General features: G+C 48.0%; 1 protein-coding gene across 1 annotated transcript in view; it reads right to left on the bottom strand.

Moving 5' to 3' along the window:
* XYLT1 (xylosyltransferase 1) overlaps nt 1-17800 on the bottom strand; it is a 302100-nt gene extending 284300 nt beyond the window's left edge. The window contains exon 1 of the mRNA XM_045819421.1: nt 17280-17800. Within this exon, the coding sequence (XP_045675377.1) occupies nt 17280-17636 (357 nt within the window). The 5' untranslated portion in view covers nt 17637-17800. The remainder of the gene's footprint in view (nt 1-17279) is intronic.
* Between the last annotated feature and the right edge of the window lie 1775 nt (nt 17801-19575).

The following is a 19575-nucleotide window of genomic DNA, read 5'->3' as shown; positions in this document are numbered from 1 at the left end:
GTCCTCTTTACCAGGACAGGAGCTACAAGTAGGCAGGGACCCTGTTTGGTTCACTGTTCCTAGCACGGTGCGTGGCACACAGCAGGCCCTCAGTAACATTTGCTGAATTAATGAATAAGTACTGTGAATGCTCTGTACAGCTACGTGCTCACATAAAACTTCCAGCACATGAGGCACAGTAGATTACAAATGAATGTTGCTGGGAGCACATCAAAGATCATGCCCAACCAACAAAGCTGGCTTCCTGTTTTTGTCACAGAGTAGCCCTGTGCTTAGCAACACAGAAGCCCTTTGCCCATCTTCCCAGGGTCCACTCTCCAGTGCCCTCTGAACCCCAACAGGTAACTCCAGGACAAGGAGAACACTGCCTTTACAAGACCTAGGAAGGCCCCAAACCTGCACACCTAGATCCCCGGGAACTGGCAGGAGAGTCAGCATATTCTACAAAATAACAACATACCCTCCCAGCCCAGCCTTATTCTTCTTCAAGGTAAGAAGAGGAAGTTGGTCAGTAGAAAAAAAAAAAGTACGTAGGGCTTGCTCTGCTTTGATGTGGGCAGGCTAAGAGAAAACTTCTCCTAATCTGCCTCACCAAACTATATGAAATTGTAGTGACTCTTCCTGCTACCCGCTACTTCCTTTACTAAGTAGCTGCAATAAGCACTGAGCAACCAGCAGGAGTCATAAACACGCAGCCTGTTCACAGGGTCCCACCTGGGAGAGACTAGAGTGACGCCTTGTACTGTTGAGTCATCAGAGAATCCTGGGGCGCCATGCTACTGTGTTTGTGGCCTGTTCCACGAACTTCTGCTTGTATTTGCAGTAATCCTCCTCTAATTTTCATCCTCAATATTTACAAAAATAAAATTGGGACTCTTAATTATTTTAATCTGTTGTGTTTCATGTCAAAAGCTAAAGTCCTCTTCAAAATAGGCTATTAATTTTCCTCGGTGCAGTTTTGGCCTCATCCCATGAGGTATTTCATTTTCATGAAACACCCTATAATCTGAAATTCCAAGTTTTGTTTCCTCTTTAAGAATTATTTAGCCCTGGCTGGCGTAGCTCAGTGGATTGAGCGCGGGCTGGGAACCAAAGTGTCCCAGGTTCGATTCCCAGCCAGGGTACATTCCTGGGTTGCAGGCCATAACCCCCAGCAACCGTACATTGATGTTTCTCTCTCTCTCTCTCTCTGTCTCTCTGTCTCTCTCTCTCTCTCTCTCCTCCTTCCCTCTCTAAAAAAATAAATAAAATAAAAAAAATAAAAAAAAAGAATTATTTAAAGAAGTTTTACTTGTTTAAATTTTCAAAGCAACTGTGTTTTAGAGACTCCCATTTTTAATTTTTTTAAATTTTTTATTTTTGAGGGAGAGAGAAAGGGAGAGGGAGACATGTTGGGGTGTGGGGAGAAACATCAATTTGCTGTTCCACTTATTTACACATTCATTGGTTGACTCTTGTTATGTGCCCTGACGGGGGATTGAACCCACAACTTGGTATATCAGGGTGATGCTCTAACCAACTACTACCTGGCCAGGCTAGAGACTAACCTTTTAATATATCTTATTGTTTCATGAATGAAGCCTGGAAGATTTCTGCTTTTGAAATCTATTAGGTTTCTTTTGAGATAAATTAATCAATTTTAATTAGGGCATCTTAGAACATCTAGAAAATAGTCTTTAAAAAGAAAAGACCACCTCCTAAAATAAACACACACACACACTTTATAAAGAGCTTCATAGAATGCTTACCAAAAATTTTAAAATGTTTTATCTTTTCAGAAGTAAATAGCCAAACAAAGGAAGTAAACGAACAATGAAGCTTGGGAGAGGGTTGGGGGAGGGGCGGAGAAGACAAGCAAAACTACCCAAATTGAAGGATTAGGTTTCCTTGAGCAGGATCCCACATCCCAGCATCACACCCACAGTGGCACGGCAGCTCTGCACCCCTGTTGGAAAGACTAAACCTGAGGCTGCCAAAGACTGAGTCAGATACAACATCAATTTCAGCTGAGACTAGGGCTCTAATTCCACTATCCCCTTCACATCTGAATCCAACTGTCCTCCAAAAAAAAACCTCTAAAATATGCAGCTAAAAGTCTTGTCTTGTGACATTCCTTAAGTTTATTAATTGCACAAGGTACAAGCAGAGGCTGGATGAAAACCAAGACTTTACTCCTAGTAAAGTGTGCTGGCTCGAAGAAGGACACTGACAGGACTCTTTGACAAGACCCAGAAAGAATATGAAGTCATTTTTCAAGCAGTGCCAAGCAAACCTGAAAGATAGGTGGGTCCCAGGGAGTCCTGACATTCTTCTCCCCACCCTGGCAGTGCCCTCGCCCGCAGAAGTGGGAGAGCCGAGGGGAAAGGACTGGCCTGCAGGAACGGACACAGGCTGGGTGTGGTTAAGCAATACTGACAACACGCACGAGGGCGCCGCCTCAGGGGACTCTCCTGGCTCCACTGCTGCAGCCACGCAACACGCAGGCACTCCCCAAAGCGATGTTTCAGCACAGTGTTTGAACTCGAAATGACATGTGCTACTGTGGGCTAGAGATACTGTTTGGATGTAGAGCTGGATTCATCTGCTGCCCAGCAAGAAAACCAGAGCAGCAAGAGATAAACAGTTTGAAGTCAATCAAAGCAGTGAGTGACATCAAAAAAATTCTCCTAATTCTGCCAGACCTGTTTTGTCACAAAAAGATAAAAACTCCTTTGGACAAGATGGCTTCAGGAAGACAAATTAAATGATGGCACTGTTTCCAAAAGCAACAAAAGCAGTCAACATCAGGCATGTCCCAATATCCTTGAAGGTCCTGGGGTGGAGGAGCAGCAATGCATTCATGAACTGTGGTTCTACTGACCCTCTGTTTTGCAAGAGGAATCACTCTTTTGAAAGTCAGCCTTGGTCCAGTTTCACCACATGAAAGTATCACTAAGCTTTGCTCTCTACCAAGAAAAGTAAGACTTCTAAACTAAAATACATGTGTCAAAGCAATCCAGTAATAAAAAGAAAACAACAACAGTGGTTATAACAACTCCTCTCCTAGGTGCACCCTAACAGAAATATTACCCAAATATTTGTTTACCAAAAAGCATGCACGAGAATGTTCACAGCAGTGATCTTTGTAATGGTCCCAAACTGAAAAGCTTCCAAACTCCTATAAGCAGAATGGGTATGTAACTGTGGTATATTCCACAGTGAAATATTATACAGCAACGTAAATAAATACGTACAAATACATAAAACAGTGCAGAGACAAGGTCAGCAAACACTGTTGTAAAGGCTCCGATGGTGAACAGCTTGGGCCTTGCAGGTTACGGGCGGGGTCTCAGCTGAGAGGCCTCAACTCAGTGGCCGTGGGGCAAAAGCAGCCCAGGCCCCAGCGTTAACGGAGGGACATGGCCAAGTTCCAATACAGCTTTATTTGTGCACACTGAAACTTAAATTTCACATACTTTTCACAGGGCATGAAATATAACTCTTCCTTTGATGTCTTCCCAACCATTGATTTAAAAATGTAAACTCCATTCTTAGCTCACAAGCCACACACAAGGAAGCAGACGAGGGGAAGAACTTGGCCCGTGGGCTGCAGTGGGCCAGGGCAGGACACCGTCTCACGTAACCTATTCTCGCGTGATGCTAGGCCAAACACGCCACGCCCAAAAGAGGACGTTCTGTAGGATTCTCTGCCTAAACAGAGGCAAAGTAATGTGTGGGGTCAGAAGTCTTGATAAAGGTTCCCCGTGGAGAGGTGGCAATGAGAAGTGGGAATGGCAGGGGTCCTGGGGGGTGGGGGCGGGGCCGGGGCAGTAATGCGCTAGGTGTTGTATCTGAGTCCTGGTTCCTGGAGCGTGGCTACGTGGTTGGCTGTATGTTTTTGATTTGTACAAGTATGTTCTACTTCAGGCGAAATTTAGCAAGGTGTTAAAATAAAGGCAGGAACATTCAATCAACTTTAAAAGCAGAAGTGTAAAGAGAACCACAGATATCCAATTAAATGAATCCTTCAGTGTGGCCAGGTATCAGCCAATGCTAGAGTTATTTGAGAATATTTAATAATTAAGGGCAGATTTAAATCACTTTTCCTCTAGCTGTTATTGCATTTGCTTCTAGGGTGAGGTGCACTCCATGGTTTAAGGGACGATGCTACCAACAGATTGTGGTCAGGTTGTTTCCCTCAATGTTTTGTATGAGGGGACAGTGTTCACCCCATTACAAGCTCCTCCCTGCATGGAAATCTGCCATCAATACTGTTAGCATAAACAGCATCTGGCAACACATGTGACCCTCAACCTGCAGCAAAACCTGCGCTGGACCCACAGAAAGGAGAAAGGCCAAGCCGGGCTTCCAATTTGATTCCAAGAGAATACGCAGTTAATTATTTTCTCTCACAGTTAGCAGCTGAGTCTCACTGAAATCCATGCTTGTAATTATCACCATAATTATTATTTTAATACAAATCAGGGCTTATCAAAATATTACCCTGTAGATGCGGCCTCACTGCTGCAAGGCCATAGACAAAGGGCAGATGCTGCGGACCCTGCCTGCCTGGTGTGCCAGGACGGAGGGAACCTCGGTGAGGGTCCTTCCACCACGGCTAGTCTGCCAGCTGCACCACTGCCCAAGTCCATGGTCCTTTCCAACCTGTCCCCTCTTTAGAGATAGAGAGTCATGTTCTGCATTTTACATCATAGTTAAACTCTGGGTGACTTTCTCACTGCTGGGTCTCAGTGGTTCCATCCCAGCAATGGACAGATGACAGCAACCCTTTTACAGAGCTCTCTGAAAAACTCCTAAGTGAATCACTTTGTTAAAACATTCTGTGCAGCACACTCATGGTATTTGACACACGGTCTCCCTGATCACCTAACTGAGTTCAAATTCCAAGTCTAAGGCTCTGTGACTCTGGGCAATTCCTTCCTCTCTCTATGCCTCAGTTTCTCGTCTGTGAATGGGAGCAATACCATAAGATTGTTATAATGATTAAATGAGATAATCCACAAGATGCTGCTGAGCACAGCGCCTGACCTGGAGCATTTAATGGATAAGAGCAATTACTACTTATCATTATTATCACTGACTGCAGAGTTGGAAATTCAAATCCTAATGGTAGTCTTGCAGGTAACAATAAGTAAGCAAAGTAGACGGGTGCCCCTGTGGCACACTGGAATGTGGAATCCCCTATAGAGAAGTCTTATCCCCTCTCTCAAATTATTACGTCTACGGGAATAAAGGCCAGAATTCCAAAATTTTTAATAGGATGTCCAAATTAGATTTTTATTTGAAATTGTTACCATGGGTAGTTAGCTAAATATTAATAAGAAAAGGAAGGAAGAGGGAAACAGGCATTGCACTCAGTAAACTGGGGAGCATGAGCCTGTTTGCTTCACCAGGAAGCTACAGCTTCACACCCCAGGGGATCACGGCATTGCTTTGCCAGGGGCATTAACAATCCCCACTTCCTCCTTCTAGTACCAGATTGATGGGGACACAGGGAGAGGTGCTTTACTATAGAGGCCTGCCAATCTAACTAGGGGGTGGACCTATCAAAAGCCCACAAAAGCTTAGGAAATTGATTGGGTACTTTGAAAAAGCACCTGGTCCATCTGAAACCCAAGCTAGTGTAATCCCAGGGCAACAAAGAAGTAGGCGGGCACGCTCGCTCACTCCCTCTCTGTCAGGACCCACACTCGCCCCATTCGTTTGCACATTCTCTCTCACCCAGTAGCAAGAAACCATGTGGGTCTAACAGCTACCTGTGCCCACAGCAGATGGTGTCAGCTCCAAAAGACTAAGCCTTAGTATGAAGCAGGAACTCTGGACACTGGCTTTTGTTTTGGCCTTCCCGAGAACACGCTGGGCTTTTTTTCATGGCGGCATTGAGAGAGATGGGACACAGGGGCAGCCTACGTTGGAAACCCGGGAGCAGCTTCTGTTTCGACCCGAAGAAAGCCTGCCACACTGCAGTCTCCTGTGCGTGGGTCCTTGGAATGCTTTCCTTTTGATCCCGTGGGAGAGCCAGATCTCCACTGACAACAAAATCACTGATTTTAAAATGCTGGCAAGAAATTTTAAAATTCTTTAATTAAAAAAAAAGGAGAAGAAGAAACAAAGAAAACTCTACACTGTCATTCTACCATCAGTAGCCCAGACCTGACCCACAGAAGCCACGTCACTTGGTCAGAACTTTCTAGTTTCTACTTTTGTTGGGGGTTTATACCACCTGCTCAATCAAACAACAAGTTCACTTGCTCCACGTGACCATTTTTTACCCTAAAAGGAAGCCAAAACAGTAGTCACCCTCTCACCTAAAGACTGTTAATAATCTAGTCTGCACCCTTTGCAAACCTCCCAGATTCACTCTTAACACCTTCCCTGAAGTCATCCCCACCTTGTTCTCTGTCATCACCTCATCTTCTAAACAAGAGGGAATTGGAGGTAACAGTTCAACAACTATTATTCAACAAAAATAGGAGAAAGAGCAGGTAATGAGGGCAGTGTGCATCAGGAAGGAAACTTCTGTAATGCCTGATGACAAGCAAATGCGGTTGGTTCTTTGTTAGTGTCTTTTGTAACAGCTGCCCCTTCTGAGCTGGGGAGAAAAGAGAGAGAGAGAAAGAGAGACAATGAAAAGGCTTTTATTTCAAAGAGAACACCTGCAAAGCATGGTCCTGCATTAAAAAATAAACAGAAAACAGTCACTGTCTAGAAAAAAAAGAGAGGTATTTCCCATTACATCTCCAATTAATAAAGCCCCACTTCACAAGGAAAGAAGAAAAATAGAGAGTGAATTTTCCATGTCCCCAAAGAAAAAGAGGCTTAATGAGGTAACCACTATATGATTTGATCCATCTAATTTGGTTTTAATACTATCCTTAAATAATGTATATGTCGGCTCCTCATCACCAAAAACATTTGTTTATTTTATTAACATGAGTCTGGTTGCCTGTTAAGACTTTGCAAAATTACGGTGCCATCCTTGGGCTCTGTTTTTATTGCTTTCCCCCTTGCTCATTATAAAATAATTAGTTGTCTCTGCTGCCCTTTCAAATTGCTGTTGGAGTTGTGCCGAAGTTCTGTTATCCTGGTTCCGAGTACGAGAGAGAGTCTGGGTTCAGGGTTAAGTTAATGCAGACGTTCGGGCCCGCTTGGGGACTTACTCATCACACGTGACTCCGTGTTCAACATGTGAGCGACTCTGGTGCAAAGACTCACTAGGAAACAAATGAAGAGATGCTCACAAAGGGTCTAAACCCAAGTCCAGAAATTGGGCCTGGGGAGCCCCATAACTGTAGGAGCGGCACAGACAGCAGCCGAGGACATCAGACAGGGCCCACACAGTGGACGCCCCTCAAACGGACCTAGAGCACAGTCCCTCCTAATGTCTACCTTAAATCCTTTCCACTTGAACTTCAGAACAAAGCAGCATGGCTGTTTCCCAGAGAAGCAGGGTGTTTTTATTTATTTATTTATTTGTTTATTTATTTATTTATTGCCGTTTTTAAAATATTCCTCCAGTATGGTTTACATTTAATATTATTTTGTATTAGTTTCAGGTATACAGCGTCATGGTTAGACAATCACATACCTTACAAAATGTTCCCCAGGAGCAGGGCATCTTTAAAATGGTTAAGCCACCACTGGCCAAATCTTAGTCATTCCATGACCTCCTTGACCATCATTCACCACCCAAGTTAAGGTCAGAATTAAGATGAGAATTAGGGTTTCAGAGTATAATCTATGTGTTTTCATCATGTTAACTAACTTTTCCTTAAATGCCAAGCTACCCACATAAAGCAGGCAATAAGAGCTCTAATGTTGTCACTTGAACTGTCTGGTTATATTTATATAGTTTCCCTAGTATACACTCAAAGAACTAGACAGTGATCACACGTCTGAAAAAGAAAGTTCCCCCAGCAAGCCGGGGCGGCTGGGGCGCTGTGGATGCTCTGCTTCCCGGTCTGGGTGCGGGTTACCTGGATGGGTTTGGTTCCTCAAGACTCATCAATAATGGGCACTTTTGCGTGTATAGTCTATTTTGGTTTTAAAAATCATTAAAAGTGTGCACGATTTTAAAAACGAGTGAGTGCCGTGCAGCAGGAACAGAAACTCTGCAGTGAGAGCGGCTCCACCGAAGCCTGGGTGCCCACGTGGCACCCCCAGCGGCCACTGCGTCGGGTCCCCGGGGTCAGCCTGGAACAACGCCGGCAGAAGGTGTCTGTCCAAAATAAGTGCTCCACCAGAAATAAATACAATCAATCCACCCAATTTAAAATGAATTCTCACACGTGGCCTCTTAATTTCTCTCAGTATCCCAAGTTTCTGTCACTACATTTGTGACAATTTGACTTTTTAAAATGTTCTTGTCTGTTTTTGTTTGGGGGGTCATCCTACTCCCAGACCATAGCCACGAGGGCAAAGGCACTGCTGTCTTGCTTGCCCCCCCACCACCAACCCCAGTCCGCACACAGCGTCTGGCCCCCCGCAGGCCCTCATCCTCTATCTGTTGAATTAACGGGCACATGGATGAGTGGGTAGGAAACTGCTCCTGGATTTTCCTCATTCATTCGCTCCTTGTCCCTAAGGACTCCAAGGCCAGGGGAGGGCAGCACTGCCAGCTGGTATGAACCTTTCACTTTCTTCTGCTCTAAGACAGATCCTGTCTGACACGTGGGTTTTCTGAGCCTCAAGGTGCTTTCTCATCTGTTTATTGAATTACATCCTCACAAGCTGGTGAGGATGGTGGGCCTGTTCACATCATCCAATAGAACTGCCAGTTTATCCCTGACAGAGTCAGCACCCACCCCAGGTGCTCCATAACGTTCCATCCTGCCACCGGCCCTGCTACTCTCTGACTACTCTGAACGTCCCAACCCACATTCATGGGGGGCAAGGCTGTGGGGAGCACAGAAAGGGGAAGGTGGATGATTTGAAATAGCATCTTACACTCACCCCAACAAAAGGGAAATCAGTTTACCAAATTGTAGAATTTGATTATAGAATTGATTCTATTTTAGTTGCAGATGTTGCCTCCGCAACAGCTTAATGCTCATAAGAATTTGCATATTCTGGGTAGATGCCAACAGCAAGGGTGGGAAGGAAACCTCCATCGTGCCCATGGGAAGGCAAAGGCAGTTGAGGTAAATAAGTGCTGTGAATAAACCACACGGGGATAACTGAAAGGTGACCACAGGTACTTATTTTAGCTTGTCACAGTGAACACGAAGCTCTTCCAAACAGAGGTTGCCAACTCCACAGCCCAGAAGGGCCAGTCAAGTATCGTGGGTGAAAGAGGAGACATTGGGGTGGGGGGCCCTGGAAGGTCTCGGGGAAGCCCCGCCTTGGCTTGTCCAGTGGACAAAGAGACAGAATGTGGACCCAGTACTACCAGATCTCGTGGCTTTTTAAAGACATTTAAAAAATCCACATCGTGTTATATAGCACATCCTAATCCCTACATTTCAATGCCTTTCTATTTTAGTACACTGTGCAGGCCAAACACAACCTCCCCACGAGCCAGGAATCTGAGGGCCCCTCCTGCAGCAAAGCTCTCTCATGGTGAGGCTGCATCAGGAAAGAAGATGGGACACTGACCATGAACCAGAGCTGTGCCTCCTCACAGGCCCTCACCGGCAGCATGGTAGGAATGGCAGAGCCAGGCTGTGAACCTCTGAGGTCAGTCAGAGTTCTGCTCCCCAAACTGAACATCAGCATCTGGCCACCTACTCCCCTGCAAACCTCCAACAGCTCATTGCTCATCTCTGGGCTTTTTTATTTACTGAAAAAAAGAAAAAAGGAGTTTGAACTCCATGAGTGCAGCAGTTCAGGACAGGTGTCCACCAGTTTTGGGGTGGTGGGACACTTAAAGGCTTCCAGGCCCTGAATCACACCTGGCCCCCACCTGTCCAGAGGACACCTTCCTCTTTGCCCAAGAGGCCACCATGAGGATCAGCAGTGAACTGGGGTAGGAAGTGAAAGAATCCTCTCTGACAACAGGCCATTTATTAGCAGCAGCCCTAACCCTTGCCTGCTGGCCTGGTCCTTCCTGAGAGCAGGGAGCACAGGTCCCTGTCCACAGAGGCAGTTCCAGTGCTGAGCACAGTGCCTGGTGCGCTCTAATGCTGGAGTGGCAGATGGGCGGATGGATGGATGCAGGGACACATGGGTAGATGGGTGTGTGCCTGTCTGCACGAACAGTTATGAGGGAGGTGAAGCAAGAAGGGGCAAGGGGCAAAGGACTGACTGACTCTGAACTGAGGATGCAGGCTTTGGCGTCACCACCAACCTTGAATTCCTAGTCTGGTTACTTCTCAGCTGTTTACCTTTCATCCAACTTATTGCCTTAATTTTTATTCTTTATAATCAGTAAAATAGAGATGAGACTAATAGCCCTTATCATGCAGGATGTTGTAAGAATTCCATGAGATCATGTCTTTCTGGTAAAGAGGAATCCTCTTTCTCCTCCTCGTCATTTATTCGTGTCACAGTTTACAGTGTCTGTGCCCCAATGGGGGACCTTTGCAGCAACCTCTCCACCCCATATATTTGACTCCCTTAGGCTTAAACAATGTGCCTTGAGGCCCAGGATTACAGCAAAGGATTTCCAGGGAGAAGAAATGCTTGTCATTAGCGTCATGACACAGGAGCCTGGATTAGATGCCCTGATAAGCCAGCAGTCACCTGGCTGGGCAAACCAGACCTGAAACAGAACAAATTAGGTTGTTTGTTTGTTTGTTTGTTTGGCCTTCTGAGGGCCCTAAAGAGGGAAGGCTTCCCCCTAAAAGACTCAAGAATGCCCTTAGGGGACATTCTTCCCCAACTGGCTGGGTGTTTGGGTGCCTGCCTCCCTGCCCACTACAGTGTTGAAGGGGTTAAGGTGACACTCACCCTGCCCCTTCCCTGTCACCTGCTTGGTAATGCCTCTGGTTTCCAACAGGGGAGGGGCAGCCCTAACCACAGGGATCAGAGGGGCACAACCTGATGAGTATCTGCGGGCAAACGGGTAGTTTCTGTTGCAGGCGGAAGGAGCGTCCACAAGACCATCAGACTCAGAGATACCGCCCTGCTTCGACCAGTCTCTAGGGGGCAAGTCGTGGGCTCTGCCGGAAAGAACCACAGAGTGGCGCAGCAGGAAGCCTGATGAGGATGAACAAAAGGCTGTTTCCACTGGCCAAGGACCTTTGCACAGAATCTTCTCCTCCTCCTCCCCTGCCTAGAGAAAGCTGCATTCAAAACACTTCCCTCCAGCCAACTTGGCAGTTCAATTATTCCCTAGGATGCGTTGTGTGTTTCACTACAGTGGGAGGCTTTCTTCTCTGGGGATCACTGGGGCTGTCCTTGGTGCTGGGCATTGTGCCCGAGCCAACTACTTATGTGCCTCCTTAAACGAGTTTTGATTCCAGGGTTGAGGACCTTTGCAAGATGCTTTTAAGAGGAATGTTGTGGAGTAGAGTGGTTAAGCGCACAGACTGCCTCGGTTCAAATCCCAGCTCTGCCAGTTGTAACTAGACCTTGGGAAGACTGCTTAAGCTCCCTCTGCCTCCGTTTCCTCACTGTAACTCGAGGTTTAAATAAGTTAATATTTGTAAAACACCGAGAACAGGTTCTGTTTGTATTAAGCACCATGACCTGTTGGCTATTGAAACTACAATTAGTACATGCTTGAAATAATAAACGAATTAACATACACAAAGGACCTAAAACAGTGCCTGGCACATTGTAACTGCTATATAAGGATTATTATTGCCATTCATGTTATTATTACCCTTCTATCTATCACACTATTTAAGGGTCTGATTCAATAAAAATTGCATATCTGCTCTTCTTTTTGGGTTGGTACATTTTTAGGAATCTGCAAGAAGAAATAAGTAAATGCATATGAAGATTTTCAGGAATGATTTGGCTGTACAGCCAAGGAGCTCAGAAACCTGTCCATCAATTGGAATGGAGGCAGAACTGGGTCCTGCTCCTCCCCAGCATCATACTCTTAGTGAGCAGGCTGCTTCCCCTCCCCAAACCTCAGTTTCTTCACCTGTGAAATGGGGACAACAACGGTTCTAACACACAGAGTTGGGAAGAGTCATTGAGGCAGTGATGTAATTATCTGCAAAGCCCCCCTTATTCCTGCCACACAATCAACATCATAAGACCAGCAATTTCTAGCCAAATGCTCTTAGTTTCAACTTTGTATGAGTTGGGTAACACATTCTTCCATCCTGAATTTTTTTTTTGGTGGGGGATGAGCACAATGTATGCAAAATACCTACAGGATGCCTAGCATACAGCTGGCACTCAATAAATGACAGCAGCCCTTCCCCTAGCACATTCCATCCTGCTCTGAGGGTGACACAACAGGATATACGTTTCCTTCTTCCTTGGATTTCTCTCCACCTTTACTTGGCCTGGGAAAATGGATGCTAATTGCAAAAAAAAAAAAAGCCCTGCTTATTTTCAAACATGCTAAGGGTTTCTTTTTTAAAGAACAACAGCTCACATTTGAGCATTTAATTATGTGCCAGGCACGAATCAGTCCATGAGTGTTGTTACATTTCATCCTCACACAACCTTCCGAGGTGGCCTTGATTTTCAGAGGCACTAATGGGTCCAAGAGCAGAGCTGGAACTTGAACCCGGGTATGTCAGACCCAACGACTCTTTACCAACTTCTCTCTCGATGGTGCTAAGGCCTGGCACACATTTCCTGCAACTTTCTCTCCTGTTCCCACAGCCCTTGCTTTAAAGTTGGGTTTTGCTGGGGCTGAGTTTGTGTTTATTATTTTTCCCAAAGTATTTTCTCTTTGTTTCTGATAGAATGGGAGCAGGGTCAATAAAAGTGAGCAGAAAGAAAGGGAGAAAAAGGAGAGTTACCACAAGTGACAAGTCTTAGGGCAGTATTAACCAAAAGACGGAGAAGGTCAGTCTTCACCCCACACAGTCGATCACACTGGCTCCGCCCACTTTAGTCTCTGCACACAGATTTACTGCCCACCGATCACATACAGCTCTGGGGGCTGGGGGGGAGGGGTGGGGGAGGGGCAGAGGTGGGGGGCAGACCCTTGCTGCAGAGATATTCTAACGGATATTTCATTTTCTGGAAAACACACAGGCATGGGCACACCACACACAAACTCCTTCTCTCTCTCTCTCTCTCTCTCTCTCTCCCCCCCAAAATGATGTCAAGTATCTACTCTAGCTCAACACACCAAATTTTCTTCTCTGTTATGACCAGGGATCAAAACTGGACAATTCCCAGCAAACAGGAACTTATGTTTTGGCTTTCTATTTGCATAACAGTAATAAGTATTTTGTCATTCAACCTTCTGGAAGATGTTTTTTAAAAGAATTTGTTAACCACAGAGAAAGTCTAAGTGCAGAGAGACTGAGTGGAAAGTACCTATATACAAGGTGAGGAAAAAGTAGGTTTACAGTTGTTTGTATGAGAAATAATACGATAATTAATACATAATAATACAAGAATAAACTGTATTTTACATACTCACAACTGTAAACCTATTTTTGCCTCACCCTGAATATACATTATATATACACACACATACTGTAGATATACAAAACATATATACCTGTGTGTATAATTATTCCTCCTTTTATTTACCTATTTTATTTAACATTTTCCAGTATGTGATTAAGCAGATGGCAACATTTGCAGTAAGATAAATATTGTTCAATGATGCATATTTCTGTATACAAAGTGTAATGCATTGCTCAAGCAAAATAAAACTCCATTCAAAGTGTGAAAAAAGAAACCATCAATAAAATACCCTCTGTTCTCTGTGGTCTCCAAACATTTGGATAGAAAGAAAAGCAACACCTCTAAGGCTGTTAGAACAGGAGGCACTCTGGACACAGCAAACCAGTTTTTCAAAGTCACTTCCAGTGTCGGAAAACATCCTGAGTTATCTGAGTAATGTGAAGCATGCGGAATTTCTGCTGAAAAATCAACATTTCAAAGGGATCAGACAATACCAAGACCCTGTTTCCTTTAAGTGTGTGTGTGTGTGTGTGTGCAAGGGTAATAAAAATTAGGTTTCTTAAATGAAACTTACTGAGTAACAGTTTATCAAAGGGCACAAGCAATACATGTGAGGACTTCTCAAGGATCACTGGCAGCAAAGGGAAAGAAAATGAACAGTCCTTACTTTAACACACACAGTTCTCCTTCATTTTCTCCCAATCTATTCAGAACCTGTAGTATGATCGTTTACTAGTGTCCTCCTCTCTTTATAAGTGAGCCCATCCATTTCTTAAATTCTGAGATGACAGTAAAATCCACAGCTTATTGGAAACCCAAGGAAAAAAATCAGTGTCACAGCCATAAAACTCAGCTACAACCCAGCCAATAATTCTAATATTTAAGAGCTTTGAAAGAGGCTGAAAGGAAAAGGGGACCTTATAAATCTTTTAGGGCTGTGCCCATCTTGGCACCATCCTCACCCTCTCAGACTAATCTGACTAGGTAGGTCTGTTTGGGAAACTGAGTGTTTCCTCTCGGCTTCTTAAAATGCACCAAAAATAAAATCAGGTCCTTCGACTGGGGTGCAGCTCCTCAAACATAGAATGTACACATGCAGAAGCTGGGGAAAGGTGGACACAAGGAAGCAGCAAGATCTGCTTCAGAAAATGCTCTGTGCTCAGTGCCTGTCTGACACTCTTTGGAACACACCCACCACCACCACCAGGGCCACAGATTCCTTCTATAAACTGCCCACCCCACCCCACCCCCAGACCTCAACAGAGCAGAGATTAAGGACCATCTCCCAAGAATGTGCCTCACCAGCTCTTCACAAGAGCCATCTGGAAAATCACAGGGAATTTTTTTTTTCAATGTCCCTGTCCTGAATCCAGCATCAAAGCACCATGCCAGCAGCTCCAGCAGGGTCTGCATTTTGCAAGGACCTCAGTGGCTTGAGAAATGGCCTGGTCCTCTCCTAGCTGCAACCCAAGCTCAGGCAACACCAGACTTTGGGAACAGCCTGCCCCCTTCTGGTCTCCTTGAGCTCTATGGAAGGGCAGGGGCTGGGGGGTGGGAAGGACACACGGACAGGAGGACAGACTCCTGGCCCCACCCAGCAAGTCAGCACTGTGATTTCAGGATCTAGCAGGACAGAGGGGTACGTGCATGGTGTGTGTGTGGTGGTAGGGGAGGTAGGAAAGAGAAAAGAGAAGACACAAACATAAAATACAAATCCCGGAGACACAACAGGGACACAAATAGCATGGTAGGCAATTATGAAGAAGGGGGAGGGAGAAAAAAGAAAAAAAAAAAACATGTACCTATCTGTATCGGGAGGTGAAGAAATTGAGACACGGGGAGATATGGATAGGTGACAGTAACTGAATTGCAGAGAAAAACAGAGTTTCAGAAAAGCAAAGCAACTTTGCTACTTCAACTGGCATTCCAAATGGAATAAAAAAGGAAGAATAGCACACTCTCACCTACCTTCCCAACTGCAAACCTCTCTGTGGCTGAGCTGGGAGGTGAGAGAATAAGACACTGAACTAAATGCACAAAGTGGAGAGGTGGACAGAGTACTCAAATGTCAGAGACCCAGGAAGAACCTGGACAGTCAGGCCTCCTTCTTCCTCTCTACAAGTTTCAACAGGTGATATTTACACCCAAAGGCACCTCCGGAGGAAGGTCTGAACTTAAGATGCCAAGGATAAAGTAAACCCCATGCTAGTCCTACAAGTGTTCCCATGTGGGACCAGCAGTGCATGACCTGAACCCCTCCCGCCCACCTCCCAGTAAGGCTCTGAATCCAGGAAGAACTTCTAATTGCATTTTTGCCCAAACACATCACTATCCACTCTTGGAGTTCAAAGGCAGAGTTTGAGAGTACCCCTTGCTGCAAAAAAGAGGCTGCAGGTCATTGGAAATGTTCTGGTTCTCCATCAGGAATCTCAATCCATTGTCCTCCCCCCAAAAGGAGGGGAAGAGGGCTCCCTGCTACACACACAGACCAGCCACCAGCAACATGACATGCCATCACACCACCAGCCTAGCGGCACAAAAAGCTGCACTCTAGCAAAGAGGGTCACCTGGACGCCAAAGAAGTTTAGCAGATCAACAAGCATCACAGTGTCTGAAGGCAGCCTTCAGGAAAGGCTCCCGAAGTGACAAACGACAGAGACATGTGTTCAGTGTCTAGGGATCCTATAACTATCCCTGTTGTTCAATGTCCTCCAAGAGTTAGATTTCCAGTAATCAAGTGGCACGATGAAGATAAAGACAGACACACAGCACTCCTTATGCCTTAAGACAGACGCAGGCATCAGCACTGAGACTCTGGCCCAGAACTGGGGACTCTGACCTCCAGTTCTGAGAGCTCCGAGTTCAGTGAACTCAGTAAAGCAGCCCAAAGGAGGTATGAAAGGCACCCCTGGAGTTGAGGACAGTAGGAAGACACCCAGATGACCCCAAAAGATCTGCGGAAGGAAGAGTTTCAGAGCAGGGACCAAGGAGAGCACAGAAAACCCACAGCAGCCCACGTCATGATGGCGTGGTGGGACACAGCTGGCGACAGGAATCAGCTACCCACAACACAGAGAGCCAGAGACACCACCTAAAAGAAGGGGCCATGCCCTGACACTGGAGAGCAGGGTGAGGAAAGTCAGATAGGGCACAAGGAAAGGGCAAGGTTAGAGGCTGAGAAGGTAAAGGCAGGAGTCAGACATGCAGAGATGGGAGTAAGACCCAAACTAAGACCACACACCCCACACTGAGTCCTGATTCAGGCACAAGGCTGGAGACTTGGGACACCGATCCCAGACCCCCTTTCAGTCCAGGGCAAAGAAATGAGGCAGCAAGCCAGGCACTGAGTTGTCTACACCCAGCTCGGTAAAAACCAGAGATGCTGCGAGAATCACCCATGAGCAGCGGCTGACGATCCCGGGCACCATCCACTCACTCAGACAGGGTTTGAGGCACCAACCACCTACATGCCTAAAGCAAGTAGGAGCGCCCATAACGAGTGACGGGGAACAGGCACCCAGCCAGCTCCTGTAACCCCCAAAGCGCCTCCTCTGGAGATAACTTCCCCAGACCCCAAGGGGGCAGTCCTCAGACTCAAGATGGGGCAGCCCCCGGCCCCTAAGCCTTGGCAAGGTCCCCACCCTGACTTCCAGGGAAAAGGGATGTGGTGCCAGCGAGCTTGAGGAGTCCCAGTCTGATGACCAGGGCTCAAGGACTGGGGGGCGTGGGGCCAGGGCTGCTTGGTTCCCTTCCTTCCTCCCTCCGGGACGCAAGCCGAAGGGGCATCTTACCAGAGCCCGCGCGGGCAGTGCCCCCCGGCTGGCCGGCTGCTGTGCCCAGGGTTCTCCGGCGCCGCCTCCCCGTGCCCGCGCTGGGGGCCCCCGTCCTCCACGGCTGCCGCCGCCGCCTCCTCTTCGGGCTGCAGCCGGCTCCGCGGGCAGGTCCCGGCGCTCGCGGCGCGGGGCCGGGGCCGGAGGCGGCTGTTCGGCGCCGCCGACCGCTGCGCCCCCGAGGCGCTCCCCAGCCCCAGAGTCGAGGCTGCTGAAATTCCACACGACCAGCGTCTGCAGCAGCAGCACGGTGAGTGCCGCGAGCAGCGCCGAGTGCGAGCGCCGGGCCAGCCTCCGGGCGCACGGCGCCGCCACCATCTTCGGAGCGCGGCGGACGAGCGGGACGCGGGGACCTGGGGCGCTCCGGGCCGCCCCCGCGCAGCCCGTGGCTCTTGCGGCCGCTGGCCGCCACTCGGGCTCTCGCTCGGGCCGCTGCCGCCGCCGCCGCCGCCGCCGCCGCCGCCCGGGCTCACCGCTGTTCCTCCTCCTCCTCCTCCGCCGCCGCTGCCGCCGCCTCCACCGCCGCGGCGCGGAGTTTTCAGACGGGCAGAGACCCGGACGTCACCAGGAGGAGGGGAAGGCGGGGAGGCGGGGAGCGGGAGGCCGCGGAGGGGGGCGCCGGCGCGCGCGCTCGGGGGATGGCACGCAGGGACGGTGGGGGTGCCTAGCCCGCGGGGCTCCCCCTCCCCACACTCCTCTCCCGGAGGGGCGGGGGGGGGGGCGTGTGACCGAGAACGGCCTGGGGGGACGCGGGCCGAGGTGGAAAGAGGCGGGGCCTAGAGGTGGAGAGAGGGAAGAAAAAGGAGGAGGGAAAAGAAGGGGATGGGGGCAAACAGGGAGTACGGACCCCCACTACGGCAGGAGTGGGGTAGGGGCACAGTTCCCGCGGCAGAGAAAAAGAGGCGGGGGCAGAAATGCATAGGAGCTTTGGGTGAGGGTGGGCCGGATGGGCCCGCCCACCCAGAATCGAGGGAGTGGGGTCGGGTGAGGAAGATTTGGGGGTCCTGAGATCCTGCCTTCCGTGTGGGAAGCAGCACGAGGCTGCTGAATGGAGCACGCTCCGCGCCCTGGTGTTTGCGGTCGGGGATCATCTGTGCGCACAAAGACTGCTTGGCAGGTGGAGACGTGAAGAACGTTTCAGGAGTGTCGGAGCCACACAGAGTGATCCTTGGATCCTTAGCTTGAAGGGGCAGGGAGGAGGCTATGAATGAGTCTGTGTGAGTGACTTCTGAATCACACCCACCCCCTAGTGCCAACGATGTACAGAGTGTTTCATTGAGTCACTTCCCTGGTCCCTAAGGATGTACAAGCCAAGAGACTCCAAGCCCAGTTGGCAAGCAAGTGTTTTAGTGGGGAAAGGGAGACCCTGTGAAGTTTCTCAGCCTTCACAAGCTACAAGGCCCAAAGTCTGGCCCCTGAGCGTTGTACCAGGTCCTTCTTCCCAAGCATCCTGAAGCCTGCCTTCCAGTTGGGGCAGGGCTCAGCTTCTAAGGGAACAGGTCTTGCCATTTGGGCTAGACTGTTGCAGTGACCTTGAGCCAGGAGAACTCCTTGGGCCTGAGCTTCCTCCTCTGTCAATGAAGGTTTAGACTGAGGATCCCAAAGGGCTCAAGTTTCATCCCCAGCCTTCTCTGACTCAGTCTTTCCTGTTTTTCCCTCCCTTGTCCTCTGCCCAAGGCTTTCTACACAGCAGCCCTGAACACACAGAGAGGATAGAGGGAGTGGATGGAGGGGTGGGGGGGGGGGCGGGGTCAGGACATAGCACTATGAGAATAGAAATAGCAGAGCCAATCCCCAGTCTGAACTGCAACCTCTAAGTAAATGTTTTGCTTCTTGTCCATTGTGCTTTTAAATATTCTAATTTGTAAAGAGGAGAAAGTGGAGGAATAAAGAGGATCCATCAGAGAAGGAGGCAGGGAGATTGTTTTATCCACTCAGAAAGAGTCCATGGGCATCAAACTGTGTCAGACCCTGGACCAGGTGCAGGGATCCACAGGTGAGCAAAGCTGAATGTCCCCTTCACTAAGCTTGGGGTCTAGAATAAGAGCCAGATGTAGATGCCAGTCATTAAAATGCAGTCAGGTTGGCGTCACTTTAGAGATGTGCATGAGGTGCTATGGGTTCATGAGGATGGGGTGGGAGTGGTGAGCAAGAAAATGAGGTTTGATCCAGCAACTTAGAACTATGGCCTGGGATTCCTTTTCTTTCCATCTCTCCTCTCTGCCTTTTATGGGTTAACTTCATCCTGAGGTTTTCC

This window comes from Phyllostomus hastatus, unplaced genomic scaffold (assembly GCF_019186645.2).
Source record: "Phyllostomus hastatus isolate PE091 unplaced genomic scaffold, TTU_PhHast_1.1 phas_scaffold_385, whole genome shotgun sequence".
Lineage (NCBI taxonomy): Eukaryota > Metazoa > Chordata > Mammalia > Chiroptera > Phyllostomidae > Phyllostomus > Phyllostomus hastatus.
Note: the sequence above shows the minus strand (reverse complement) of the source record. Positions and strands in the feature narration are given on the sequence as shown.